A 25,810-nucleotide genomic window follows, 5' to 3' on the forward strand; every position below is an offset into this window, starting at 1 on the left:
CTTCCTTTCTCTCTCTCTTAAAAACAAGATGTCAGTTTTAAATACCTCTCTCTCTCTTTTCAAAAGCACAGTTCATAGGGCCCCATCACACACCTCACACTGCATTGTCCATTGCCATTTCTTCCTGGTTTGTCATAATGAGTTCAAGGGGTGACACACAGTGGCCAGGTTTGGCAGGAGACTGTTATAGTAATATCCTGAAAAGGCCTGCATATGTAACACATCCTTTGGCCTTGGGGCATTCACCATTACTTGAATTTTCTTGGCACTTTTGTGTAATTTTTGTGCATCAGTGGTGTGACCACAGCAAGTGATACCTGTTTTAAGGAATTCACATTTGTGGCATTGTACTCTGAGCCCATAACCTCTAATCTTTTGAACACAGTCTTGAGATTTTGGGTGTTTCTTGCCTGTAACAGTGATGTCATCAGGTGACCCTGAGTTCCTGGGCAGCCTTGCAGCACCTGGTCCCTGGCTTTCTGCTAGAGTGCAGGTGTAGATGCAACCACAAAAATAATTCTATTATAGTGATGAAACCCTTTATGAGCGTTTATAATGAGAAACACTTCGGACCCTTCTTCCATCTCCATCTGTAGATATGCCTTGTGTAGGTCCACTTTGCTGAAGTAAAAATGCCACTGTCTTTTCTCAGTTCTTTTACGTCCACTATATCAATTCCCAGAATGAGGCTTTCCCTTCCAGGACAAGGGAAAGGGATTCTCCCTTTCAAAGAAAGGGGTTTCCCTTCCTCCACCATTGATGCTGTCCTCGCTGTTAATGTTTTCCCTCTCCCTTCCATTTCTTCATTTCCCCACTCTGTCCTTTTAGTTCTTCCTCTCACCTGCCTACCACCTCCCTCTCGGTACCCCTCCTCCTTCCCTTTCTCACATGATCCACTCCACTCTCCTATCAGATTCTTCCTTCTCCAGCCCTTTGCTTTTTCCACTGATCACATCTCAGCTTCCTACTTCGTCCCCTGCCCCACCCGCCCAGCTTCACCTATCACCTTCCAGCTTGTCCTCTCCCTCCCCCTCCTCCATTTATTCTGACTTCTTCCGCCTTCCTTTCCAGTCCTGATGAAGAAGGGTCTTGGCCTGAAACGTTGACTGTTTATGTATCTCCGTAGAGTGCTACCTGAGCTGCTGAGTTCTGCTGAGATCGGTCGTGTTTATGGATATGTTGCAGTTATACAAGCAGATCTGAGAAACTGGGCTATAAGGGAATGGAGTTTGGTGAAAATGATGCAGACACTGAGTTGGCAATTATAAAACATTTAAACCAAATAGTTGAGTTTATTGTGTGTATACAAGTACATGTCTGCATTGGTGCAATGAAAAATTTACTTGTGGTAGCATCACAGACACATAGCATCATCTAAGGAGCAGTCACAAGAAAAACATAAGTAAAATACAAATTACACACATTATTAAATTGGGAAAAGACAGACAGAACTCACATGCATGCTGATTCTGAAGAAATTTACTTTGCAGAAGGAGGACCAGTTACCACATTGTTGTCAGTCCTGCTGAAAAAGAACTAGCCAACCTAATCCAACTTTACAACAATTTAACCATTTAATCTGCCCATCTTCTACCAATCTTGCTTGTGTATCCCCTAGTTTATGTCTATTATTCCTAATAATTCATATTCTTTTTCTTTAATGTCAACACACACATCATTCCTCTCTCTCTCTCATGAAGACCAGTACATTTCTCTCTCTGCATTTTTTACATGTTTGAAACTAGTTAACTAAACTGGACCAAATATAAGTAGTTTAGAACCAACATCGGTAAATCTATCACATAATTGCTTTCAGAGGTTTCTCCATAGGAGTTCTCATGCTGGAAACTACAAAAGTGACAGACCTGCGTACTTGTTAATGAGTTAGACTCTAAGTGGGAAACCAATTTTCTTATTAAGAAGAACCGAGGGAACAACAAAGACATCTGATTTTAGGGAGGATGTACCTTTCCACCAAAGAGAAACGGTTCAATAGGTTATGGAATGAAATCTAGGTTTCAATGCAGAGGAACCGCATTGATGATGCCACAGTAATGTTTAGCCTGCTTGCTATTTTCTGCCACATAATGTGCCCTGCCCTTCTCAAGACAAAGGATAACATCTTCCATACGGCACCAGCCCCGTCACCCATCACATTAAAAGCTTACTTATTGTGTCATTTGCTCACAGTCTCTATATTTTTCATCAAAATTGAGGTTCCTTCCATTTCACTTGAGGTGGTACTCCTTTTTTTTGTTACAGATTAACAAAACTTTCAAACCCATTTTGAACTCGTGTGGACATTTAAGCGGTTCTGGTTAGTTATTTTGTTTGCTTACCTGAGAACAGAAGGAATAGGAGGAAGTGCGCATTCATCCAATAAGATCACAAAATTTCATCTTCGGTATCACCATCTTCCATTAATTCCAAATTCCTTGACTCCCTTAATATCCCAATATCAATTGATCCTCTACTTCACTAGACACAATTTGAGTCTCTACCGCAATCCTTGTGGATAGATAAAATTCACAGATTCACTACTCTCTGGCTTAGTTAGAATTCTTGGTATAAAAGCCATAAATGCACTTAAGTCTGATCTGTATATCAAATGATTTCATTGTGCTATTCTGTAGCATCAGCTTTGATTGTTATGGGTTTCAATAGCTTCTACAGATACTATTCCTAAAACAATTTTTTAATTGCGATCACTCATTAGAAGCCAATAATTATCCCAATGCAAATATCTACACTTTTGGATTCATAAAAATGCTTTCAAATATATCAAATCTCAGTATCATACAGCTCAGAAACAGGCCCCTTCAGCCCTCAATGACTATCAAGCACCCATCTGCATTAATTTGCGTGTCTCTACCGCCCACTAAGGCAGCACATTTCAGATTCCATTAGGCTTCTGGGTGAAAACATTATTCATATTCTCCCCCACCTCCTTACCATAAGCTTATGCTCTCTTGCTTTCGATACCTCAGAGCAGCAGGGAAAATGTCCCTATTGTCTATGAACTTCATTATTTCCTGCATTTCTATCAATGCCACGCCCCACTCTGCTCCAAGCAAATCCAGCCTAAACAGTCTTTCCTCTGCTCCGTCTTTAGACCTAACGCATCCTTAATGCTCGTTAATGTTTTATAAATTTGCACCATAACATTATTACCCCAGATAATAATTGGTACTACCTCTGCACAACTTTATCTAGCAATGCTGCCACCTTCGGAGATCTTTGTTCCTCAGTCCTCCCTTGCGCATATCCTATCTTTATTAGTCTTCCTAAAGTGTATCACCACATACTCATCAAAATTAAATTCCATTTCCCATTGCTTCTGTCCATTTTACTCCCTGATCAATATTATCCTGTAGTCTAATACCATTATTCAATTAAATGCACCAATTTTCACGACACTTCAAATTTACAAAGTATAGCTGCAATATTGATATCCAAATTGTTACCACACATAACATACAGTTAGACTCTATACCGATTGCTGTGATAGCACATTGACCCATCTTCCAACCAGAGCAGCAACCCTCCACCAGAATGTGAATCACAATCAAGTATAATATATCACCGGCATAGATCGTGAAATTTGTTGTCTTCGTGGCATTATTCTTCATTTATTGTTCCTTCTTTGGACCTCCAACGGTCAGATGTTAGAGTCATCGTTACCTTAACAAAGTTATCTAGCAGATATTGTCTCTTTGTAACTGAGCATACTAGTTTTCTCACTTTTCAGGTTCGGACTGAGGCTGTTCGACCTGAAACATTCACTCGGTTTCTCCCCCGCCGCCAGCTCGCCCAGGGCTCCCAGCGTTTCCCTTCTGAGCCCCTGTGACTGGATGGCGCTGTGGCGGGTGTGGGCGCTGTTCTCTGTGCTGCGGGTGGCGGCGCTGTCGCGGACGTGAGCGCTGTTCTCTGTGGTGCCGCTCTCGCTTCAGCCGCTCTTTGCCGTGACGTGTTTGCACGCGCCAGACATCGGTGCGCGCCGCTGGTTGATGGCGCGGTCCTGCCTGCAGCGTGCACTCACTGGGTCTGAGTTCGTGTGAGGGGGCAGCGGGAGAGGAGGTACGGTGACACCAGCACAGCCCGGGTCCGGTTGCCCTTCGTTCGGAAATGCAGGTGTGGCTGTTTTAGAGCCCTGTTCGGCTGCCGGCGACTTGCGCGGCAGGGTTTAATCCTGAAGATGAGAGCAGGAGTGGGGCGGTGAATCTGCGGCGCTGCTGGGCGATGGGCCCACGGTCTCCGGCCATTGACCGTCCTGCTCCAATTAGCCAAGAGATCCCAAATACTTGATGGTCTCATCATCCTTTCTAACCCTGTTCATAACCACGTCAGCCGTTTACCTCCATCCCCACTAGGAGAACGTCCATGTTCTATCCTAATTTGTGTGGTCTGACTCATTTTGGCAATAGTTTAATTCATTTTAGAACTAGTAGTAATGGTCGGCAACAGCTTCCTCTATATCTGTTTCCAGAGTTGTCTAATTAGTGTGTAAAACAATTGGAAGGACAGATACTTATGGTAGTGCCTTTTTCGTCAAATTTGTTATCGAAGTACATGTATGTCAGCTTATACAATCCTGAGATTCATTTTCTTGTGAGCATGCCCAGTAAGTTCATAATATAGTAATAACCATAATAGAATCAATGAAAGACCACACCAATTTGGGTGTTCAAACGTTGTGCAGAAGACTACAAACTGCAAATACAAAAAGAAAGAAATAATAATAAATATCAAGATCATGAGATGAAGAGTCCTTGACAGTAAGTTCCTAAGATGTGGGAACGTTTCAGTAAAGGGTGAGTGAAGTTATCCCCTTTGGTTCAAGAGCCTAATGGTTGAGGAGAGTTCCCAGAGTACTTTACTCCACTGACTGGAATATGTTAGAAAGGTAGTCATTGTTAATCACAAACAAGAGAAAATCCGAGCAACACACAAAATGTTGGAGGAACTCAGCAGTCCAGGCAGCATCTATGGAAATGAGCACAGCCAACGTTTCAGGTGTCCTGCCGATGGGTTTTGGCTCAAAATGTCCACTCTGCTTTTTTTCTATTGATGTAGCCTGGCCTACTGAGTTCCTCCAGCATTTTGTACGTGCTGTCGCTGTTAATGATTGGAGAAAATGTGGCAGTCAGTCTGCTTCCCCCATATGGCAATGCCAGATAATCTTGCAGCAATTTGCAAAAAGGATAAATATTAGACCAGAATACCAGAATAACTCTCCTACTCTTGTGCAAAATAATGTAATGATAACCTTTCTGTGCAAATAAAAGAAGATGAGTCTCATTGTAAACCCAGCTGATAAGCACAGCCAATTCTGTAGTGGAATGCCAAATTAGATTATACTCCTACATGAAAGGGAAATTTAAGTACCTCGTATACTAAAGTAGAGTTGTCTTTTTGTTTATGCCTATTTGTCAGGTCCTGTATTTGATCACGCCTTGAATCGAATATGTTTCATTTCCACATTCTTGTATCATTGCATAAATCACAACTTTACAACTACTTTAGGTGTATGCTTGTAAACATATTGTTTCTAATGTCCATAAGTAGTAGACATCTTGGAAACTTTTAGTTTTAGTACAGGAGAGTTATATATTTTCCCTGGCCTTTTGATGTTTACTGATTTTTATTTGCAGACTTGTAGTGTTATGTTCTGGAAATGCTAGTGAAATTCATCAAAATAGGTCTTGATAAATAGTTGCAGTTTGCATGTAATTTCTGTACGAGATATTCCACTTACCACATCCAAATTTTAAAGTTTGATATAACATTTGATGTGATTGTTTTTGGTTGTAGATTTATGAGCTGTGGACTGATGGGACCATAGGAACCCTTTTTGTCCAAGTGACTGTTTATGAAACCAATTCAAAATGTCTTTTCACATCGCTTGTCTGCTGAAGTTGCAGTATTTCCCACCCGAAGTACTCCCTGTGGCTTAGATTCTACTTACCAAATATTTGGACTCAGTACATAAATCAATCCTTCTTGTGACAACATTTACATTTTATATAATACTTTTCAGGACCTGTGCAACCATTGAGGTTCTTTTCTGCAGTGGTGGTTTGGTAATGTGTAGTGTCTACCTAGAAATAGCAGACATCCGCAAGTAGAAGTCTGATTATTAATTTATTTGTTTATTTGGAGATGCAATGTGTACCATCCTTCTGTTCCAGCCAGCTGTGCTGTCCAACAACCCACTTATTTAACCCTAGCCTAATCAGGGGACAATTTACAATGACCAATTAACCTACTAGCTGGTATGTCTTTGAACTGTGGGGGGAAACCAGAGCACCCGGAGGAAATCCATGTACTCATGGTAAGGACGTACAAATTTACAGACTAACTTGATAAGTTGTTTTACTGTTGCTGACATAAGATACATTTGGTGAGAACATAATACCACCGAATCATTTTGAACATATGAGAAAGTTGAAATACTTTTGTTTAACGTCTGATCAGTAGAACTCTCAGTGTTTCATCAGAGTCCTAACTGCAGACTCAAATATCACTTGTTGGTAGGGTGTTTGTACGTTCTCTGGATGCTCTGGTTTCCTCCCACGTTCCAAAGGCGTACGGGTTAGGGTTAGTAAGTTGCAGGCAAGCTGCGTTGGTGCCAGAAGCCTTGTGACAGATGCGGACTGTGTGGTCATTGACGCAAACAGCATTTCATTGTATCTTTTGATGTACATGTGATGAAGCTAATCTTTAATCTTTCACAGTGACCATGATAACTCACCCTCGACCATCCCAATCTGATCATGAGGGAAATATTGCAAAACAGGACTCGCTGATTGATGCAAATGGCACATTTCACAGTATGTTTTGATATTCATCTGAAAAATAAGATCTTAATCCTTTTTAAATAACAAATTGCAGCGCTGAGTTGCTTTTTGGGCTCTAGTTATATTGAAGTCTACCCTACCCTCATCAGTCACTTTGGACACCTTAAAAAGACTCGTATTTGGAAGATACAACTTGCCCTGCACAAAACCATGCTGATTAGTGGGTAAATCCTATCCCTAAGAATTCTTTGCAATAGTTTCCGTACTAGTGAATACTCTTAAGTAAAGGAACAACATTGGTTACTCCCCATTTCTCCAGGTCCTCACCTGTGGCTAGAAAGAACATAATGATTTTCAAAGCCTCTGCAATCTTTTGTTTTGCCTCTCAGTTACTGAGATAGATCCTATCAGGCTCTAGGGATTTATGCACCTTAATGCTCTTCAAGAGACCCAACCCTCTTTCCTCCTTGATCTCAAAATGCCTGGCATATTGGAATATCTGACACCGATCTCACTAATCCTGCATGTCATTTTCCTTAGTGAATAAGACAGAGGAGCAGAATTGGGTCATTCCATCATGGCTGATCCCAGATCTCGCTCAAACCCAGACACCTGCCTTCCTGCCATATCCTTCGATGCCCTGACTGGTCAGGAAATGATCTACTTCCATCTTAAATATATGCACGGACTTCGCTTCTCCCACCGTAGTCTGTGGTGCAGCATTCCACAGATTTACCACACTCTGGCTAAAATAAAAACTCCTCCTTACCTCTGTTCTAAAGGGTTGCCCCTTGATTTTGAGGCTGTGCCTTCTAGTTCTGGATAGCCTCACCATAAGAACCATCCTCTCTACATCCACCCTATCTAGTCCTTTTAACGTTCAGTAGGTTTCAATGAGATTCCCCTGCATTCATCTAAATTCCGGTGAGTACGGGACCAAAGCTGCCAAACTCTCCTCATATGTTAACCCCTTCATTCCTGGAATCATCCTCGTGAACCACCTCTGGACTCTCTCCACTGACAACACATCCTTTCTGACATAATGGGGTCTAAAACTGTTGACAGTATTCCAAGTGTGGGCTGACTAGTGTCTTAAAAAGGCTCAGCATTATCTCCTTGCTTTTATATTCTATTCCCCTTGAAATAAATGGCAACATTGCATTTGCCTTCCTTACCATAGACTCAACTTGTAAATTAACCTTCTGGGAGTCTTGCATGAAGACTCATAAGTCCCTCTGCGCCTGTGATGTTTGAACCTTCTCTCCATTTAGGTAATAGTTCACACTATTGTTCCTTTTACCAAAATGCATTATCATACATTTCCCAACACTGTATTCTATCTGCCCATTCTTTCAATTTATCTAAGTCCTCCTGCAATTGCATTGCTTCCTCAGCACTACCTACCCCTCCACCTATCCGCAAATCTGCAAATTTTGCCACAAAACCATCAATTCCATTTTCTTAATCATTGACATACAATTTGAAAAGCAGTGATCCCTGAGGAACACCACTAGTCACTGGCAGCCAACCAGAAAAGGCACCTTTTATTCACACTTTCTGCCTCCTGTCTGTCAGTCATTCCTCTATCCATGCTAGTATCTTTCCTGTAACGCCATAGGATTTTATCTTGTTAAGCAGCCTCATGAGTGGCACCTTATCAAATGCCTTCTGAAAATCCAAGTAAATGACATCCACTGTCTCTCCTTTGCCCACCCTGCTTGTTACTTCCTGGAAGAACTCTTAACAGAATTATCAGGCGAGATTTCCCTATACAGACACCATGCTGATTTTGACTTATTTTATCATTAGTCTCCAAGTACCTCGAAACCTCATCATTAATAGCAGATTCCAACACTTTCCCAACCACTGAAGTTAGGCTAACTGGCCTATAATTTCCTCTCTTTTGCCTTCCTCCCTTCTTGAAGAGTGGAATTACATTTGCAATTTTCCATTCCTCCGGGACCATGCCAGAATGAAGTGATTGTTGAAAGATCATGACCAATGCATCTGTTATCTCTTCAGCAACCTCTCTCAGGACTCTGGGATGTAGTCCATCTGGTCCAGGTGACTTATCTACCTTAAGTCCTTTGAGTATGCCTCGCACTTTTTCGATTTTAATAACAATGGCACTCACTCCTCTTCCCTGACACTCACGGACCTCTGGCACACTTCTAGTGTCTTCCACAGTGAAGACAGATGCAAAGTACCCATTAAGTTCATCTGCCATTTCTTTGTCCCCCATTACGACCTCACCAGTTCCATTTTCCAGTGGTCCGATATGGCCTCCCTTTTACTCTTTATATAACTGAAATCCTTTTGTTATCTTGCTTTATATTATTGTCTAGTCTGCCCTCCCTTTTCATCTTTTCCCTTCTGTCTTTTTTTAGATGCCTTTTATTGGATTTTAAAAACTTTCCAATCATTCAACTTCCCATTTATTTTTGCTGCCTTATATGGCCTTTCCTTGGCTTTTATGCAGTCTTTAACTTTGTCAGTCATGGTTGCCCATTCTTGCCATTAGGGCTAGGGTTAGGACACCATGGGACATATTTATCCTGCGCCTTGTGAGTTATTTCCAGAAACGTCAGCCATCTCTGTTCTGCTGTCAGTCCGGCCAGTATACTCCTTTAATCCACCTGGGCAAGCTCCTCTCTCATGCCTCTGCAATTCTCTTTATTCCTTTGTGATACTGATACATGTGAGTTGCGCTTCTCCCTCTCAAATTGCTGTATGAATTCAATCATATTATGATCACTGTCTCCTAAGGGTTCCTTTACGTTAAGCTCCCTGATAAGATCTGGGTTATTACATAACACCCAATCTAGGATAGCCTTTCCCTGAGTAGGCTCAAGCACAAGCTGCTCTGAAAAGCCATCTTGTAGGCATTCTACAAATTCCCTCTCTTGTGATCTGACACAGATCTGATCTATCTTGCCAATCCCCTTGCATATTGAGGTCACCCATTACAATTGTGACATTACTCTTATTGCATGTCCTTTCCAGTTCCCTTTGCAATCTTAACCCCCACATCTTGGCTACTACTTGGAGGCCTAGATATGATTCCCATAATGTTTTTTTATCCTTGCAATTTCTTAACTCCACTCACAAAGATTCAATGTTCTCTTACTCTATGTCACCTCTTTCTAAAGATGTAGTTCCATCTCTTACCAACAGAGCCACACCACCACCAATGCTTTCCTGCTTCGAAGGTCCAATTTAATGTCAGAGAAATGTATACAATATACATCCTGAAACGCTTTTTCTTCGCAAACATCCACAAAAACAAACAAGTGCCCTAAAGAATGAACGACAAATAAATATAAGAACCCCAAAGTCCCCCCCAGTTCCCCTCCCTCCTGCGCGGAAGCGGCATCGAGCAACAATCCCCCCTCCCCACCAGCAAAAAAACGCAAGCATCGACACCACCACTGAGCACTGAGCGTGAGTAAAGCAATAACAAAGACACAGACTTGCAGTTACCCCAAAGACTTCGTGTTTCATCCGGCATTCGACATACCGCAGATTCTCTCTCCCTAAAAAGGGAGAAGGAGGTGTTCTCCGTTTTCTCCCGCAGCGAGCGGGGAGACATAACTAACAACTCGCTGGCTTATGATTTTAGAAGTCTGTTACGTCGCTTTTGTTTTTAGCGCTGTGCCCGAAGTTTGCAAAGATCCCGGGTCTTTGGGCCCACAGCAGATATCCCGACTCCCCCCGACGACACGTGGGTCTCCTGCTGTGACACCGATCCTCGATCCGCCCATCTCCAGAGCCCTGAGATCTTGGGCTTCCGAATTCGAGCCGGACTCTCAGGCTGAACCCTTCAATACAAGATATATCTTTTGATGTTAAGCTCCCAACTATGGCCTCCTTTCAGTCACAACTCAGTGATGCCCACAATGTCATACCGACATTGCGCCATGAGTTCATTCACCTTGTTCTGAATACTGCATGCATTAAAACACAGCGCCTTTAGTCCTGCATTCCTCTCCCCTTTGAATTTTGTCCCTGTAGTGTGATTTAACTCTTTGCTCTGTCTGCATGTATACCCATTCATTGGCTTCTTCTTCCTTATGTTCATGTTACACCCATCATCTACTTATAAACCTCTTGGCTTATCCTCAGCTCTATCATCCTGGTTCCCATTGCCTTGCCTTATTAGCTTAAAACACTCCCAACAGCTCTAGTAAATATCCCCGCAAGAATATTGGTCTCCCTTGGATTCAAGTGCAACCAGTCCCTTTTATACAGGCCCCACCTGCCCCAGAAGAGATTCCAATTATCCAGAAATCTGAATTCCTAACCCCCGCTCTAATTCTTCAACCATGTATTTATCTATCACTTCATTCTATTCCTTTCCTCACTGTTGCGTGGCACAGGCAGCAATCCCGAGATTACCATAAGACCATAAGACAAAGGAGCAGAAGCCAGCCATTCGGCCCATCGATTCTGCTCCACCATTCTATCATGAGCTCATCCAATCTCCCATTTAGTCCCACTGCACCGACTTCTCACCACAACCTTTGATGTCCTGGCTACTCAGATACCTATCAATCTCTGCCTTAAATACACCCAGTGACTTGACCTCCACTGCCGCCCGTGGCAACAAATTCCACGGATTCACCACCCTCTGGCTGAGAAAATTTCTTCGCATCTCTGTCCTGAATGGGCGCCCTTCAATCCTTAAGTCATGCCCTCTCGTACTAGACTCCCCCACTGTGGGAAACAACTTTGCCGCATCCACTCTGTCCATGCCTTTCAACATTCGAAATGTTTCTATGAGGTCCCCCTTCTTGCCTCCTTGCCCCCTTCTTAAATAGCGGAGTGACATTTGCAATCTTCCAGTCCTCCGGAACCATGCCAGAATCTATGACTTTTGAAAGACCATTGCTAATGCCTCTGCAATCTCCACAGCTACTTCCTTCAGAACACAAGGGTGCATTCCATCTGATCCGAGAGATTTATCTACCCTTAGACTATTCAGCTTCCTGAGTACTTTCTCTGTTGTAATTGTGACTGCGTTCACTTCTCTTCCCTGACACCCTTGAGTGTCCGGTATACTGCTGATGTCTTCCTCAGTGAAGACTAATGTAAAATACTCGTTCAGTTCCTCCGCCATCTCCTTATCTCCCATTACGATTTCTCCAGCATCATTTTCTATTGGTCCTATATCTACTCTCACCTGTCTTTTACTCTTTATATACTTGAAAAAACTTTTAGTATCCTCTTTGATATTATTTGCTAGTTTCTTTTCATAGTTCATCTTTTCCCTCTTAATGACCTTCTTATTTTCCTTTTGCAAGCTTTTAAAAACTTCCCAATCCTCTGTCTTCGCACTAATTTTTGATTCCTTGTATATCCTCTCCTTTGCTTTAACTTTGGCTTTGACTTCTCTTGTCAGCCACAGTTGCATCCTTTTTCCATTAGAAAATTTCTTCTTTTTTGGAATATATCTGTCTTGCACCTTCCTCACTTTTCTTATAAACTCCAGCCACTGCTGCTCTGCCGTCCTTCCCGCTAGTGTCCCTTTCCAGTCGACTTTGGCCAGTTCCTCTGTCATGCCACTGTAATTTCCTTTACTCCACTGAAATACCGACACATTGGATTTCAGCTTCTCATTCTCAAATTTTACAGTGAACTTGATCATGTTATGATCACTTCCTCCTGAGGGTTCCTTCACCTCAATCTCTCTAATCTCCTCCAGTTCATTACACAATACCCAATCCAGTACAGCCGATCCCCTAGTGGGCTCAACAACAAGCTATTCTAAAAAGCCATCTCGTAGACATTCTACAAATTTTCTCTCTTGAGATCCAGTGCCGACCTGATTTTCCCAATCCACTCGCATGTTAAAATCCCCCACAATTATCATAACACTGCCCCTCTGACAAGCCTTTTCTATTTCCTGTTGTAATTTGTAGTCCACATCACTGCAGTGGTTTGGAGGCCTGTATATAACTGCCATCAGGATCCTTTTACCCCTGTGATTTCTTAGCTCAACCCTTAAATATTGTGCACTTTCCGATCCTATGTCACCTCTTTCTGATAATTTAATATCATTTCTTACCAATAAAGCCACACCACCCCCTCTGCCTACCTTCCTATCCTTCCGATACACCGTGTATCCTTGGACGTTCAGCTCCCAGAGACATACATCCTTTAGCCACGTCTCAGTGATGGCCACAATATCATATCTGCCAATCTGTAGCTGTACGACAAGATCATCCATCTTATTCCTTACACTGCGTGCATTTAAGTATAACACCTTAAGACCAGTATTTGGTATTGCTTTGATTGCACTGCAACTTTATTGCACTGCAACTCATCCCAATGGCTGCAAATTTGCCTCATCCCCTGCCTGTCCTTCCTGACATCTTTACTGCTCACTATCTTAGATTTATTTTTGTTTTCCCCCTCCTCCGCTCTGTCATTCCGGTTCCCATCCCCCTGCCAAATTAGTTTAAACCCTCCCTAACAGCTCTATTAAACCTTCCTGCCAGGTTATTGGTCCCTTTGGGGTTTAGGTGTATTCCATCTATGGACCTTTTTGAACAGGTCATACTTTCCCCAAAAGAGATCCCAATGATCCAAGAATCTGAAGCCCTGCCCTCTGCACCAGTTCTCAGCCACACATTCATCTGCCTGATCCTACTATTCTTGCCTTCGCTAGCACGTGGCACAGGTAGCAATCCCGAGATTACTACCCTGGAGGTCCTGCTTCTCAGCTTCCTTCCTAACTCCCGGAAATCTCCCTTCAGGACCTCCTCCCTTTTCCTATCTATGTCATTGGTACCAACATGTACCAAGACAACTGGCTTCTCGCCCTCCCCCTTCAGAATATTCTGGACCCAATCCGAGATATCCCATACCCTGGCACCTGGGAGGCAACACACCATGCGGGTATCTCTATCAGGCTCACAGAATCTCCTGTCTGTTCCCCTGACTATGGAATCCCCTATGACTACTGCATTCCTCTTCTCCCTCCTTCCCTCCTGCACAACAGCGCCAGGCTCAGTGCCAGAGACCCGGTCACCGTGGCCGTCCCCTGTCAGGTCGTCACCCTCAACAGCATCCAAAATGAGATGCTTGTTGCTGAGGGGGGCAGCCACAGGGGTTCTCTCCACTATCCAGGCATTTTCCTTCCCTCTCCTAACAGTCACCCAATTTTCTAACCCCTGTAGCCTAGGGATGACTGCCTTCCTGTAGCTCCTGTCTATCACCTCTTCACTCTCCCTAATAAGCAGTAGGTCATCAAGCTGCAGCTCCAGATCCCTAACACGGTCTCTGAGAAGCTAATAGCTGTTCCTTAACCTGGTGGTATTGAGTTCTGAGGCTCTTGAATCACTTTCTAGATGACAGCAGTGAGAAGAGAGCATGACTAGGGTGGTGGGGTCCTTGATGGATGCTGCTTTCCTGTGACAGTGCTTTATGTAGATGTGCTCAATGGTGGGGAGGGCTTTACCCATGATGGACTGGATGGTATCTACTACTTTTTGTAGGATTTTCTGTTCAATGGCACTGATGTTTCCCTATCAGGCTGTGATACAGCCAGTAAGTATACTCTCCACCACATATCTGCAGAAGTTTGTCCAAGATTTAGATGTCATGCTGAACCTTCACAAACTTCTAAAGAAGTAGAGCCGTGCTTTCTTCGTAATTGCACGCGTGTTGGGCACAGGACAGGTTCTGTGAAATGATAACACAGAGGAATTTAAAGTTACTTACATTCTCCACTTCTAGTCCTCCGATGAGGACTGGCTCATGAACCTGTGGTTTCCTCCTCCTGAATTCAGTAATCAGCTCCTTGGTCTTGCTGACATCGAGTGAAAGGTTGTTGTGGCACCACTCAGCCAGACTTTCAATCTTCCTCCTATGTGCTGATTCGCCACCACCTTTGATTCGGCCTACAGAAGTGGTGGTGTCAGCAAACTTGAATATGGCATTGGAGCTGTGTTTAGCCACACAGTCATAAATGTAAAGTCAGTCGAGCAGGCAGCTGAGCCCATAGCCTTTTGGAACACCTGTGTTGATGGAGATTGTGGAAGAGATGGTGTTGCAAATCCAAGCTGACTGGGGACCACGAGAAGAAATTGAGGATCCAATTGCACAAGGAGGTAATGAGGCCAAGGTCTTGAAGCTTAATGATTAGTTTTGAGGGGATGATGTTATTGAATGCTGAGCTGTAGCACATAAAGAGCATCCTGATGTATGCATTTTTGCTGTTCAGATGTTTATAGGTTGAATGAAGAGCTAATGAGATGGCATCTGCTATAGACCTGTTGCTCTGCTAGGCAAATTGGAGCAGATCCATATCTCAGGCAGGAGTTAATATGCTTAATCACCAAACTCTCAAAACACAGGTCTTTAATACTCGGCCAGGTACCCATTCTGGGCCAGATTCATTTGGTGGGTTTGCCCTCCTAAAGGCTGCTCACACATTGGCCTCAGAGACTGTAATCACTGGATTATCGGGAGCTTTGGGAGTCCATATTCGGGACTTTGGGACTGTCGAAGCGAGCACAGAAGGCATTGAACTTATCTGGAAGCAAAGCCATGTTGTCACCTATTTTGTTTGATTTTACTTTCTAAGATTGTGTTCAAGCCCCACCACAACTGTCAATCATCCTTCGTTGATTCACGTTTAGTCCGGAATTGCCACTTTTGCCTGTGAGATGGCTTTCTAGAAATTGTACCTGGACTTCTAGTAACTTGCTTGGTCACTAGACTTGAATACCTGTGACCTGGCCCTCAGCAGACTGCGGATCTCATTATTCATCCAGGGCTTCTGGTTAGGGAAGACTGAATGATTTAGTGAGGACACACTTGTCTACAACTGATAAAGTCCGTGACAACCATGGTATAGTCATTCAATGGGAGTATGATGGAGAGTAACAAGGCATTATGTAAGCTTGAGCAATAATATCTATCTTCCACCTGGTAAAACAAAGAGCTGATTATCAATTACAGGAGGAAGAAGCCGGAGGTCCATGAGCCAGTCCATATTAGATTGGAGGTAGCGAGGGTGAAGGGTCTCGGCCCAAAACCTTGACTGTACTCTTTTCCATTGATGCTGCCTGGCTTGCTGAGTTCCTCCAGCATTTTGTGTCTGTTGCTCGGATTTCCAGAATCTGCAGATTTTCTCTTGTTTGAGCTTTAAATTCCTTGGCTTTATCATATTAGAGGACCTGTCTTGGGATCAGCATGTAAGTGGCATTACATAAAGGCACAAAGACACCTCTAATTTTGTTGAAGTCTGCATGGGTTCAGCATGTCACTAAATACATTAATGAACTTCTAGAGATGCACGGTATTAGTTGCATTGTTGCATAATGGCTTGGTATGGAAGCATCAATGCCCAGGAATGGAAAAGACTACAGAAAGAGGTGTATATAGCACAGTCCATCACAAGAAAAGTCCTCTCCACTATCAAGCACATTTACATGGACTGCTGCCACAAGAAAGCAGTATCCATTATCGAAGACCACCACCATCTAGGCCATGCTCTTGTCTCACTACTACTATTATGCAGAAAGTACAGAAGCCTTTGGTCACACACCAACTGATTCAGGACCAGTTATTACCCTACATCCATTAGGCTCCTGAACCTCTGTGGATAACTTCACTGCTGACAGCTCTGAACTGATTCTGTAACCGACAAACTCACTTCCAATGATCTTTAAAATTCATGTTCTTAATATTTTTTATTTGCATCATTCGTCTTTTTTGCACTTTGCTTGTTTATCAGTCTTTGTTTATGTATAGTTTTTCATAAATTCTATGGTATTTCTTTATTTTACCTGTAAAGGTCTGCAAGAAATGAACCTTAAGGTTGTATATGGCAACATAAGCATTATTGGATAATAAACGTACTTCGTACTTTGAACATATTACAGTCTTCCAGGCTGGATATAGAATTCTTCTGCTTTAGGTAACTTGCTTTATTTAGCTATTAACTGGACTAGCCATTTTCAATATTGGCAGAGTTTTTCTCTCTCCATTAGCACAGCCTGTAATGCTGGGCATATCCCACAATCCTGTAATTTGAAGCTTTTACATTGCTTTTATTTTTTTCTGACTTTTAAATTGCTGTTACTTCATGGCTTTAATGTTTCTTTTGTTCAATGCACTTTCTTTTCCTCTCTAAAATGTTACTGATCAGATTATCTTGTATATATCCTATCCTTATAGGAGTGCTGGTCTTGGGGATATTTATCTTCCCCTATCCATTCCTCTCCTCCTCACTCTGCAACTTAAGGCAAGCATGTTTTCACTCTTTCCCAGTTTCCTGAAGGCCCTTTGACAAGTTTTGTCTTTCCACAGAAGCTGCCTATCCCACCGAGTGTTTCCAGCATCATCTTTATTTTATATTTACGGCATCTGTCAGAACAGCTAGGAATGTTTTAGGTGCAACCCCTTGTCCTCTGCCATCAGATTTCTGAATGGTTCATGAGCCCGTGAGCACTATGTCACTGTTTTGGTCTCCCTTTGCACAACTTATCTATCATTTCATGTATTTAAAAGGTAGATAAATGCATGTTCTTAATTTTCATGATGAATTTATGGAAGTCTGCATGCTGTAGTGCATTTCAATGTATAAAATTTATGATCTCCAAATTTTTAAAGCAACCTTTGCACTTCAAATGCCTTTCAAATGTAACTTACCATGTATACAAAAGTGCTATCCTGAACATCATTTAAGAGCTCCTTGCAGAGTATATACTTGTGAGTAAACTTGGAAGGAATATGTGTGAAATACTTCAGGTGGTAGAGATGGGTAGACTCTCTGAACGATTAGCACAATATTAAAACATGGCTCTATGAACTATGAGATGTCTTCTCTATTATACTGATCCTTAGAAAAGTTCTCAAAAAATTTTAAGAAATAGGAAAAGCATACTTTATTGGAAATGCAAAATTCTAAATGTAAATTGTTGAATCATTCAAAATTTTCTGGTGCTGCCTATAAAAAGTTAAATTGATAAGTGATAGCGGACTGTAATTTTTATGTTTTTGGGATCTAGGTGTCACTGGCAAAAGTGAGCATTTATTGCTCGTGCTTAATTGCCCTTGAGAAGGTCTTGATGAGCCACCATCTTGAACTGCTACATTTCTTCTGTAAAAGTACTTCGCAAGGCTGTTGGTTAGGAAGTTCCAGGATTTTGACCCAGTGACAAATGATACATTTCCAAATTAAGATGGTGTGTTATTTGGAGATTCTGTAGTGGTGATATTGCTGGTCCTTGGTTCTAGAGGTCACTGGTTTGGATTGTTTCTTTATGGAATGAGCTGTCAGAGGAAGCAGTAGAGATGGTTTCATTTTGGACAGTTACGTGGATCGGAAAGGTTTAGCTAGATATGGGCCAAATACAGGCAAATGGGATAAGTTCAGGTAGATAACTTGGTTGGCATGGATGATTTGAGCTGAAGGACTTGTTCCTATGCTTCATAAATTTATGTAAGTAACTTCAGGGATCCAGGTTGCTTCCAAGATAACCTTGTTTCTCGTTTGTCATCGGGCTCTTTTGTCGACTTGTCAGTCAGGGTTGGCATAAAGAATAGACCAAAAAGTTTGCTGGATATGGTGAAGGGGTCTGGCACTTGGGTGTTGGAAAAGAACATGATTGGCGAACACTTGCAATGTCTGCAACAGCTTTAGTAATTTTCCTGGTGATTGAAAGTAGACTGGGTTATAACTGGATTTTATGAACAGGATGTAACTGGGCAATATTCCACATTACGTGACAGTGTTAATCAATGTGATCGGCTCTTAGGTTTGTACTTAACATAAAATTAAATTTTATTTGAAATATTGTCAATATAGTCTGCCTCCTCTCATGGTGCTTGTATGGTGGACAGTTTAAGAATTTGACATTTTTGGGACTGTCATAACCAGAAATAATATTTAAATAATAGTGAATGTAAAATATATCGGAATATTCATGGATGACTGACACTTGACTGAAGTCTGCAGACTGCAGAATTCTGTGGAGAGGAGATAAGAGGGTTTTATGCATCCAATAGTTCATAAGTTCAGCTAATTCATTGCTTTTTTTGACGCATTCAGAGATTTTCCTACAGTGCATTAATATGTCAATGCCATCAGTCATTCTTTACTTAATCAATTTCAGTTGTTAATTTTTGAGAGTGAATGATTGGAAATACACAAATACACCATGCCTTAAGAGTGCAAATCTAGTAAAATTTATGTACAATATTTAATATTTCATGTTTCCATTTGAAACTGAGTATTGAGCTATATAAATTTACAATAGTCTGAGTAGACTTACTTTTTCAATTTGTTAACCCATTTCTATTCCCATAAAGCACCTTATTTCTTTAAAATAAGGAATTATAAACATTTTTAGCATTTATATTTATGGAAGACTTTAAAAGGATAAAGGGGGGAGGGAAGGAGGGGTGGCATTACTGGTCAGGGATACTATTACAGCTACAGAAGGGTGGATAATGTAGCAGGATCCTCTTTTGAGTCAGTATGGGTGGAAGTCCGGAATAAGAAGGGAGCAGTTACTCTATTGGGAGTATTCTATAGGCCCCCTGGTAGCAGCAGAGATACTGAGGAGCAGATTGGGAGGCAGATTTTGGAAAGGTGCAAAAATAACAGGGTTGTTATCATGGGTGACTTTAACTTCCCTAATATTGATCGGCACCTGATTAGTTCCAATGGTTTAGATGGAGCAGAGTTTGTTAAGTGTATCCAGGACGGATTCCTGTCACAGTATGTTGACAGGCCGACTAGGGGGAATGCCATACTAGATCTAGTATTAGGTAACAATAGACAATAGGTGCAGGAGTAGGCCATTCGGCCCTTTGAGCCAGCACCGCCATTCACTGTGATCATGGCTGATCATCCACTATCAGTATCCAGTTCCTGCCTTATCCCCATAACCTTTGATTCCACTATCTTTAAGAGCTCTATCCATCTCTTTCTTGAAAGCATCCAGAGACTCGGCCTCCACAGCCTTCTGGGGCAGAGCATTCCATATATCCACCACTCTCTGGGTGAAAAAGTTTTTCCTCAACTCGGTTCTAAATGGCCTACCCCTAATTCTTAAACTGTGGCCTCTGGTTCTGGACTCACCCATCAGCGGGAACATGCTTCTTGCCTCCAGCATGTCCAATCCCTTAATAATCTTATATGTTTCAATAAGATCCCCTCTCAGCCTTCTAAGTTCCAGAGTATACAAGCCCAGTCGCTCCAATCTTTCGACGTATGACAGTCCCGCCATCCCGGGAATTAACCTTGTGAACCTACGCTGCACTCCCTCAATAGCAAGAATGTCCCTCCTCAAATTTGGAGACCAAAACTGCACACGGTACTCCAGGTGTGGTCTCACCAGGGCCCTGTACAGCTGCAGAAGGACCTCTTTGCTCTTATACTCAATTCCCCTTGTTATGAAGGCCAGCATACCATTAGCTTTCTTCACTGCCTGCAGTACTTGCATGCTTGCTTTCAGTGACTGATGTACAAGAACACCTAGATCTGGTTGTGCTTCCCCTTTTCCTAACTTGACTCCATTTAGATAATGCAAACAACAGGAATTCTGCAGATGCTGGAAATTCAAGCAACACACATCAAAGTTGCTGGTGAACGCAGCAGGCCAGGCAGCATCTCTAGGAAGAGGTGCAGTCGACGTTTCAGGCCGAGACCCTTCGTCAGGACTAACTGAAGGAAGAGTGAGTAAGGGATTTGAAAGTTGGAGGGGGAGATCCAAAATGATAGGAGAAGACAGGAAGGGGAGGGAGGGAGCCAAGAGCTGGACAGGTGATAGGCAAAAGGGATACGAGAGGATCATGGGACAGGAGGTCCGGGAAGAAAGGCGGGGGGGGGACCCAGAGGATGGGCAAGGGGTAAATTCAGAGGGACAGAGGGAGAAAAAGGAGAGTGAGAGAAAGAATGTGTGTATAAAAATAAGTGACAGATGGGGTATGAGGGGGAGGTGGAGCATTAGCGGAAGTTATGTCTATCCACGGCCTCCTCTACTGTAAAGATGAAGCCACACTCAGGTTGGAGGAACAACACCTTATATTCCGTCTGGGTAGCCTCCAACCTGATGGCATGAACATCGACTTCTCTAACTTCCGTTCTTACCACCAAAGTGGATAACCTCACATTTATCCACATTAAACTGCATCTACCGTGCATCTGCCCACTCACCCAGCCTGTCCAAGTCACCCTGCGTTCTCATAACATCCTCCTCACATTTCACACTGCCTCCCAGCTTTGTGTCATCAGCAAATTTGCTAATGTTACTTTTAATTCCCTCATCTAAATCATTAATATATATTGTAAGCAGCTGTGGTCCCAGCACTGATCCCTGTGGTACCCCACTGGTCACCGCCTGCCATTCCGAAAGGGACCCGTTAATCGCTACTCTTTGTTTTCTGTCAGCCAGCCAATTTTCAATCCATGTCAGTACTCTGCCCCCAATATCATGTGCCCTAATTTTGCCCACTAATCTCCTATGTGGGACTTTATCAAAGGCTTTCTGAAAGTACAGGTACACTGGCTCTCCCTTGTCCATTTTCACAGTTACATCTTCAATAAATTCCAGAAGATTAGTCAAGCACGATTTCCCCTTCGTAAATCCATGCTGACTCAGACCAATCCTGTTACTACTATCCAGATGTGTCGTAATTTCATCTTTTATAATTGACTCCAGCATCTTTCCCACCACTGAAATCAGGCTAACTGGTCTATAATTCCCTATTTTCTTTCCTCCTCCCTTCTTGAAGAAAGGGACAACATTAGCCACCCTCCAATCCACAGGAACTGATCCTGAATCTATAGAACATTGGAAAATGACTACCAATGCGTCCACGATTTCTGAAGCCACCTCCTTAAGTACCCTGGGATGCAGACCATCAGGTCCCGGGGACTTATCAGCCTCAGACCCAACAGCCTATCCAACACCAATTCCAGCCTAATATAAATTCCCTTCAATTCATCCATTACCCTAGGTCTTTTGGCCACTATTACATCTGGGAGATTGTTTGTGTCTTCCCTAGTGAAGACAGATCCAAAGTACCTGTTCAACTCGTCTGCCATTTCCTTGTTCCCCATAATAAATTCACCCGCTTCTGTCTTCAAGGGCCCAATTTTGGTCTTTTGGTAACGAACCAGGTCAGGTCACAGATCTCTCAGTGGGTGAGCATCTGGGGGACAGTGACCACCGCTCCCTGGCCTTGAGCATTATCATGGAAAAGGATAGAATCAGAGAGGACAGGAACATTTTTAATTGGGGAAGGGCAAATTATGAGGCTATAAGGCTAGAACTTGCGGGTGTGAATTGGGATGATGTTTTTGCAGGGAAATGTACCATGGACATGTGGTCGATGTTTAGGGATCTCTTGCAGGATGTTAGGGATAAATTTATCCCGGTGAGGAAGATAAAGAATGGTAGGGTGAAGGAACCATGGGTGACAAATGAGGTGGAAAATCTAGTCAGGTGGAAGAAGGCAGCATACATGAGGTTTAGGAAGCAAGGATCAGATAGGTCTATTGAGGAATATAGGGTAGTAAGAAAGCTTAAGAAGGGACTGAGAAGAGCAAGAAGGGGGCATGAGAAGGCCTTGGCAAGTAGGGTAAAGGAAAACCCCAAGGCATTCTTCAATTATGTGAAGAACAAAAGGATGACAGGAGTGAACACAAAATACCTTGCAGATGCTGGGGTCAAAGCAACACTCACAACACGCTGGAGGAACTCAGCAGGTCGGGCAGCATCCGTGGAAATGATGAGTCAACGTTTCGGGCCGGAACCCTTCGTCAGGACTGTAGAGGGAAGGGGCAGAAGCCCTATAAAGAAGGTGGGGGGAGGGTGGGAAGGAGAAGGCTGGAAGGTTCGAGGTGAAAAACGAATAAGGGAAAGATAAAAGGGTGGGGGAGGGGAAGCAGGGAGGTGATAGGCAGGAAAGGTGAAGAACGAATAGGGGAAAACACAATGGGTAGTAGAAGGAGGCAGAACCATGAGGGAGGTGATAGGCAGCTGGGGGAGGGGCAGTGTGAAATAGGGATAGGGGAAGGGAGGGGGAGATTACTGGAAGTTGGAGAATTCTATGTTCATACCAAGGAGCTGGAGACTACCTAGATGGTATATGAGGTGTTGCTCCTCCAACCTGAGTTTGGCCTCATCGTGGCAGTAAAGGAGGCCATGTATGGACATATCTGAATGGGAATGGGATGAAGGTAGGACCGATTAGAGATAAAGGTGGGAAGATGTGCCTGGAGGCTGTGGAAGTGATTGAGGTCATCAATGAATACTTTTCTTTGGTGTTCACCAATGAGAGGGAACTTGATGACGGTGAGGACAATATGAGTGAGGTTGATGTTCTGGAGCATGTTGATATTAAGGGAGAGGAGATGTTGGAGTTATTAAAATACATTAGGACGGATAAGTCCCCGGGGCCTGACGGAATATTCCCCAGGCTGCTCCACGAGGTGAGGGAAGAAATTGCTGGTCCTCTGGCTAGGATCTTTATGTCCTCGTTGTCTACGGGAATGGTACTGGAGGATTGGAGGGAGGCGAATGTTGTCCCCTTGTTCAAGAAAGGTAGTAGGGATAGTCTGGGTAATTACAGACCAGTGAGCCTTATGTCTGTGGTGGGAAAGGTGTTGGAAAAGATTCCTAGAGATAGGATCTGTGGGCATTTAAAGAATCATGGTCTGATCAGGGACAGTCAGCATGACTTTGTGAAGGGCAGATCGTGTCTAACAAGCCTGATAGAGTTCTTTGAGGAGGTGACCAGGCATATAGATGAGGGTAGTGCAGTGGATGTGATCTATATGGATTTTAGTAAGGCATTTGACAAGGTTCCACACAGTAGGCTTATTCAGAAAGTTAGAAGGCATGGGATCCAGGGAAGTTTGGCCATGTGGATTCAGAATTGGCTTGCCTGCAGAAGGCAGAGGATCGTGGTGGAGGGAGTACATTCAGATTGGAGGATTGTGACTAGTGGTGTCCCACAAGGATCTGTTCTGGGACCTCTACTTTTCGTGATTTTTATTAACGACCTGGATGTATGGGTAGAAGGGTGGGTTGGCAAGTTTGCAGATGACACAAAGGTTGGTGGTGTTGTAGATAGTGTAGAGGATTGTCAAAGATTGCATAGAGACATTGATAGTCTGCAGGAGTGGGCTGAGAAGTGGCAGATGGAGTTCAACCCGGAGAAATATGAAGTGGTACACTTTAGAAGGATAAATTCCAAGGCAGAGTACAAAGTAAATGGGAGGATACTTGGTAGTGTGGAGGAGCAGAGGGATCTCGGGGTACCTGTCCACAGATCCCTGAAAGTTGCCTCACAGGTGGATAGGGTAGTTAAGAAAGCTTATGGGGTGTTAGCTTTTGTAAGTCGAGGGATAGAGTTTAAGAGTCGCGATGTAATGATGCAGCTCTATAAAACTCTGGTTAGGCCACACTTGGAGTACTGTGTCCAGTTCTGGTCACCTCACTATAGGAAGGATGTGGAAGCATTGGAAAGGGTACAGAGGAGATTTACCAGGATGCTGCCTGGTTTAGAGACTATGCATTATGATCAGAGATTAAAGGAGCTAGGGCTTTACTCTTTGGAGAGAAGGAAGATGAGAGGAGACATGATAGAGGTATATAAGATATTAAGAGGAATAGATAGAGTGGATAGCCAGCACCTCTTCCCCAGGGCACCACTGCTCAATACAAGAGGACATGGCTTTAAGGTAAGGGGTGGGAAGTTCAAGGGGGATATTAGAGGAAGGGTTTTTACTTAGAGAGTGGTTGGTGCGTGGAATGCACTGCCTGAGTCAATGATGGAGGCAGATACACTAGTGAAGTTTAAGAGACTACTAGACAGGTATATGGAGGAATTTAAGATGGGGGTTATATGGGAGGCAGGGATTGAGGGCCGGCACAACAATGTGGGCCGAAGGACCTGTACTGTGCTGTACTATTATATGTTCTATGAGACAGTTCACCTGACTTGTGTTTATGTTAACTAAAAGAATCATCCAGTCTTGTGCTTTAGCTCTAATTCCATACCTTGTAGCTTGTAACAGATCAGGTCGTCTGGAAGGAATTCTGAAGAAATAGCCTGGACAGTTAAAAGCACTGTTTTTGCTGGATCAGTTAAAATCACAGATGTGAAGGCGTGTGGCCAAGTGGTTAAGGCATTCGACTAGCGACCTGAAGGTCGTGAGTTCGAACCCCAGCCGAGGCAGCGTATTGTGTCCTTGAGCAAGGCACTTAACCACACAGTGCTCTCCAACGACACTGGTGACACTAGCTGTATCGGCTCTTGCTGTTCCCTTGGACAACATCGGTGTCGTGGAGAGGGGAGACTTGCAGCATGGGCAATTGCCGGTCTTTCATACAACCTTGCCCAGGCCTGCGCCCTGGAGAGTGAAGACTTTCCAGGCGCAGATCCATGGTCTCACAAGACTAACGGATGCCTTTAAGGGTGCCACAGTAGCATAGTTGTTAGCATGAAGCTATTACAGCTCAGGACTTCAGAGTTTAATTCTGCCGTCCTATGTAGGGAGTCTCCATACGTCCTCCCGTGGGATGCTTGGGTTTTTCCCGGATGCTCCAGTTTCCTCCCACAGTCCAAAGACGTACCAAGTAGGTTAATTGGTCTTTGTAAGTTGTCCTGTGATTAGGTTAGAGTTAAATTGAGTTTATCAGGGGTTGCTGGGGCAGTGTGATTCAAAGGGTCAGAAGGGCCTACTCTGCTGTGTCGCTAAGTAAATAAATATATAATAGTCTAGAATTGCATGAACACAGAAGAAAGTATCTTGGATTCTGGAAATATACAAAACAAGAAGCTGAGTGCCGTGGAGAAAGTAAGGACAGGATTTGAAAAGGTGATAGGTGATTATCATTTGACAAAGCACATACAGTATATTCTACTGATCTTGTAGTTTCTCTGTTTGAAATAAATGCTTATTTGTATATATTAGGCATGTGTTTCCCTTGCTGTTTTTTGTGTTTTAAGATGCTGAATCATGACTTTAAGGGCATATAATCCCT

The 25,810-nt window shown here is 43.1% G+C and overlaps 2 protein-coding genes across 8 annotated transcripts in view; one reads left to right on the forward strand and one right to left on the reverse strand.

The window, feature by feature from the left end:
- dimt1l (DIM1 dimethyladenosine transferase 1-like (S. cerevisiae)) overlaps positions 1–3,813 on the reverse strand; it is a 36,205-nt gene extending 32,392 nt beyond the window's left edge. The window contains exons 1-2 of one of the 4 annotated variants that reach the window (XM_063042990.1): positions 3,584–3,813; positions 2,340–2,508 (exon numbers count right to left, since the gene is read on the reverse strand). In XM_063042990.1, coding sequence (XP_062899060.1) covers positions 2,340–2,376 — 37 coding nt within the window. In that variant the 5' untranslated portion in view covers positions 2,377–2,508; positions 3,584–3,813. Of the gene's footprint in view, positions 1–2,339; positions 3,120–3,583 lie in introns of those variants that run through there. The other 3 variants (XM_063042992.1, XM_063042989.1, XM_063042991.1) reach the window with 3 other exon arrangements.
- A 147-nt stretch (positions 3,814–3,960) lies between these two features.
- Positions 3,961–25,810, forward strand: part of ipo11 (importin 11) — a 430,673-nt gene continuing 408,823 nt past the window's right edge. For 2 of the 4 annotated variants that reach the window (XM_063042993.1, XM_063042997.1), the window contains exon 1: positions 3,961–4,077. The gene's annotated coding sequence lies outside the window, so the exon portion shown is untranslated. Of the gene's footprint in view, positions 4,132–6,805; positions 6,831–25,810 lie in introns of those variants that run through there. The other 2 variants (XM_063042994.1, XM_063042995.1) reach the window with 2 other exon arrangements.

The sequence above is a fragment of the Mobula hypostoma genome, chromosome 3 (assembly GCF_963921235.1).
Source record: "Mobula hypostoma chromosome 3, sMobHyp1.1, whole genome shotgun sequence".
NCBI classification, from domain to species: Eukaryota; Metazoa; Chordata; class Chondrichthyes; order Myliobatiformes; family Myliobatidae; genus Mobula; species Mobula hypostoma.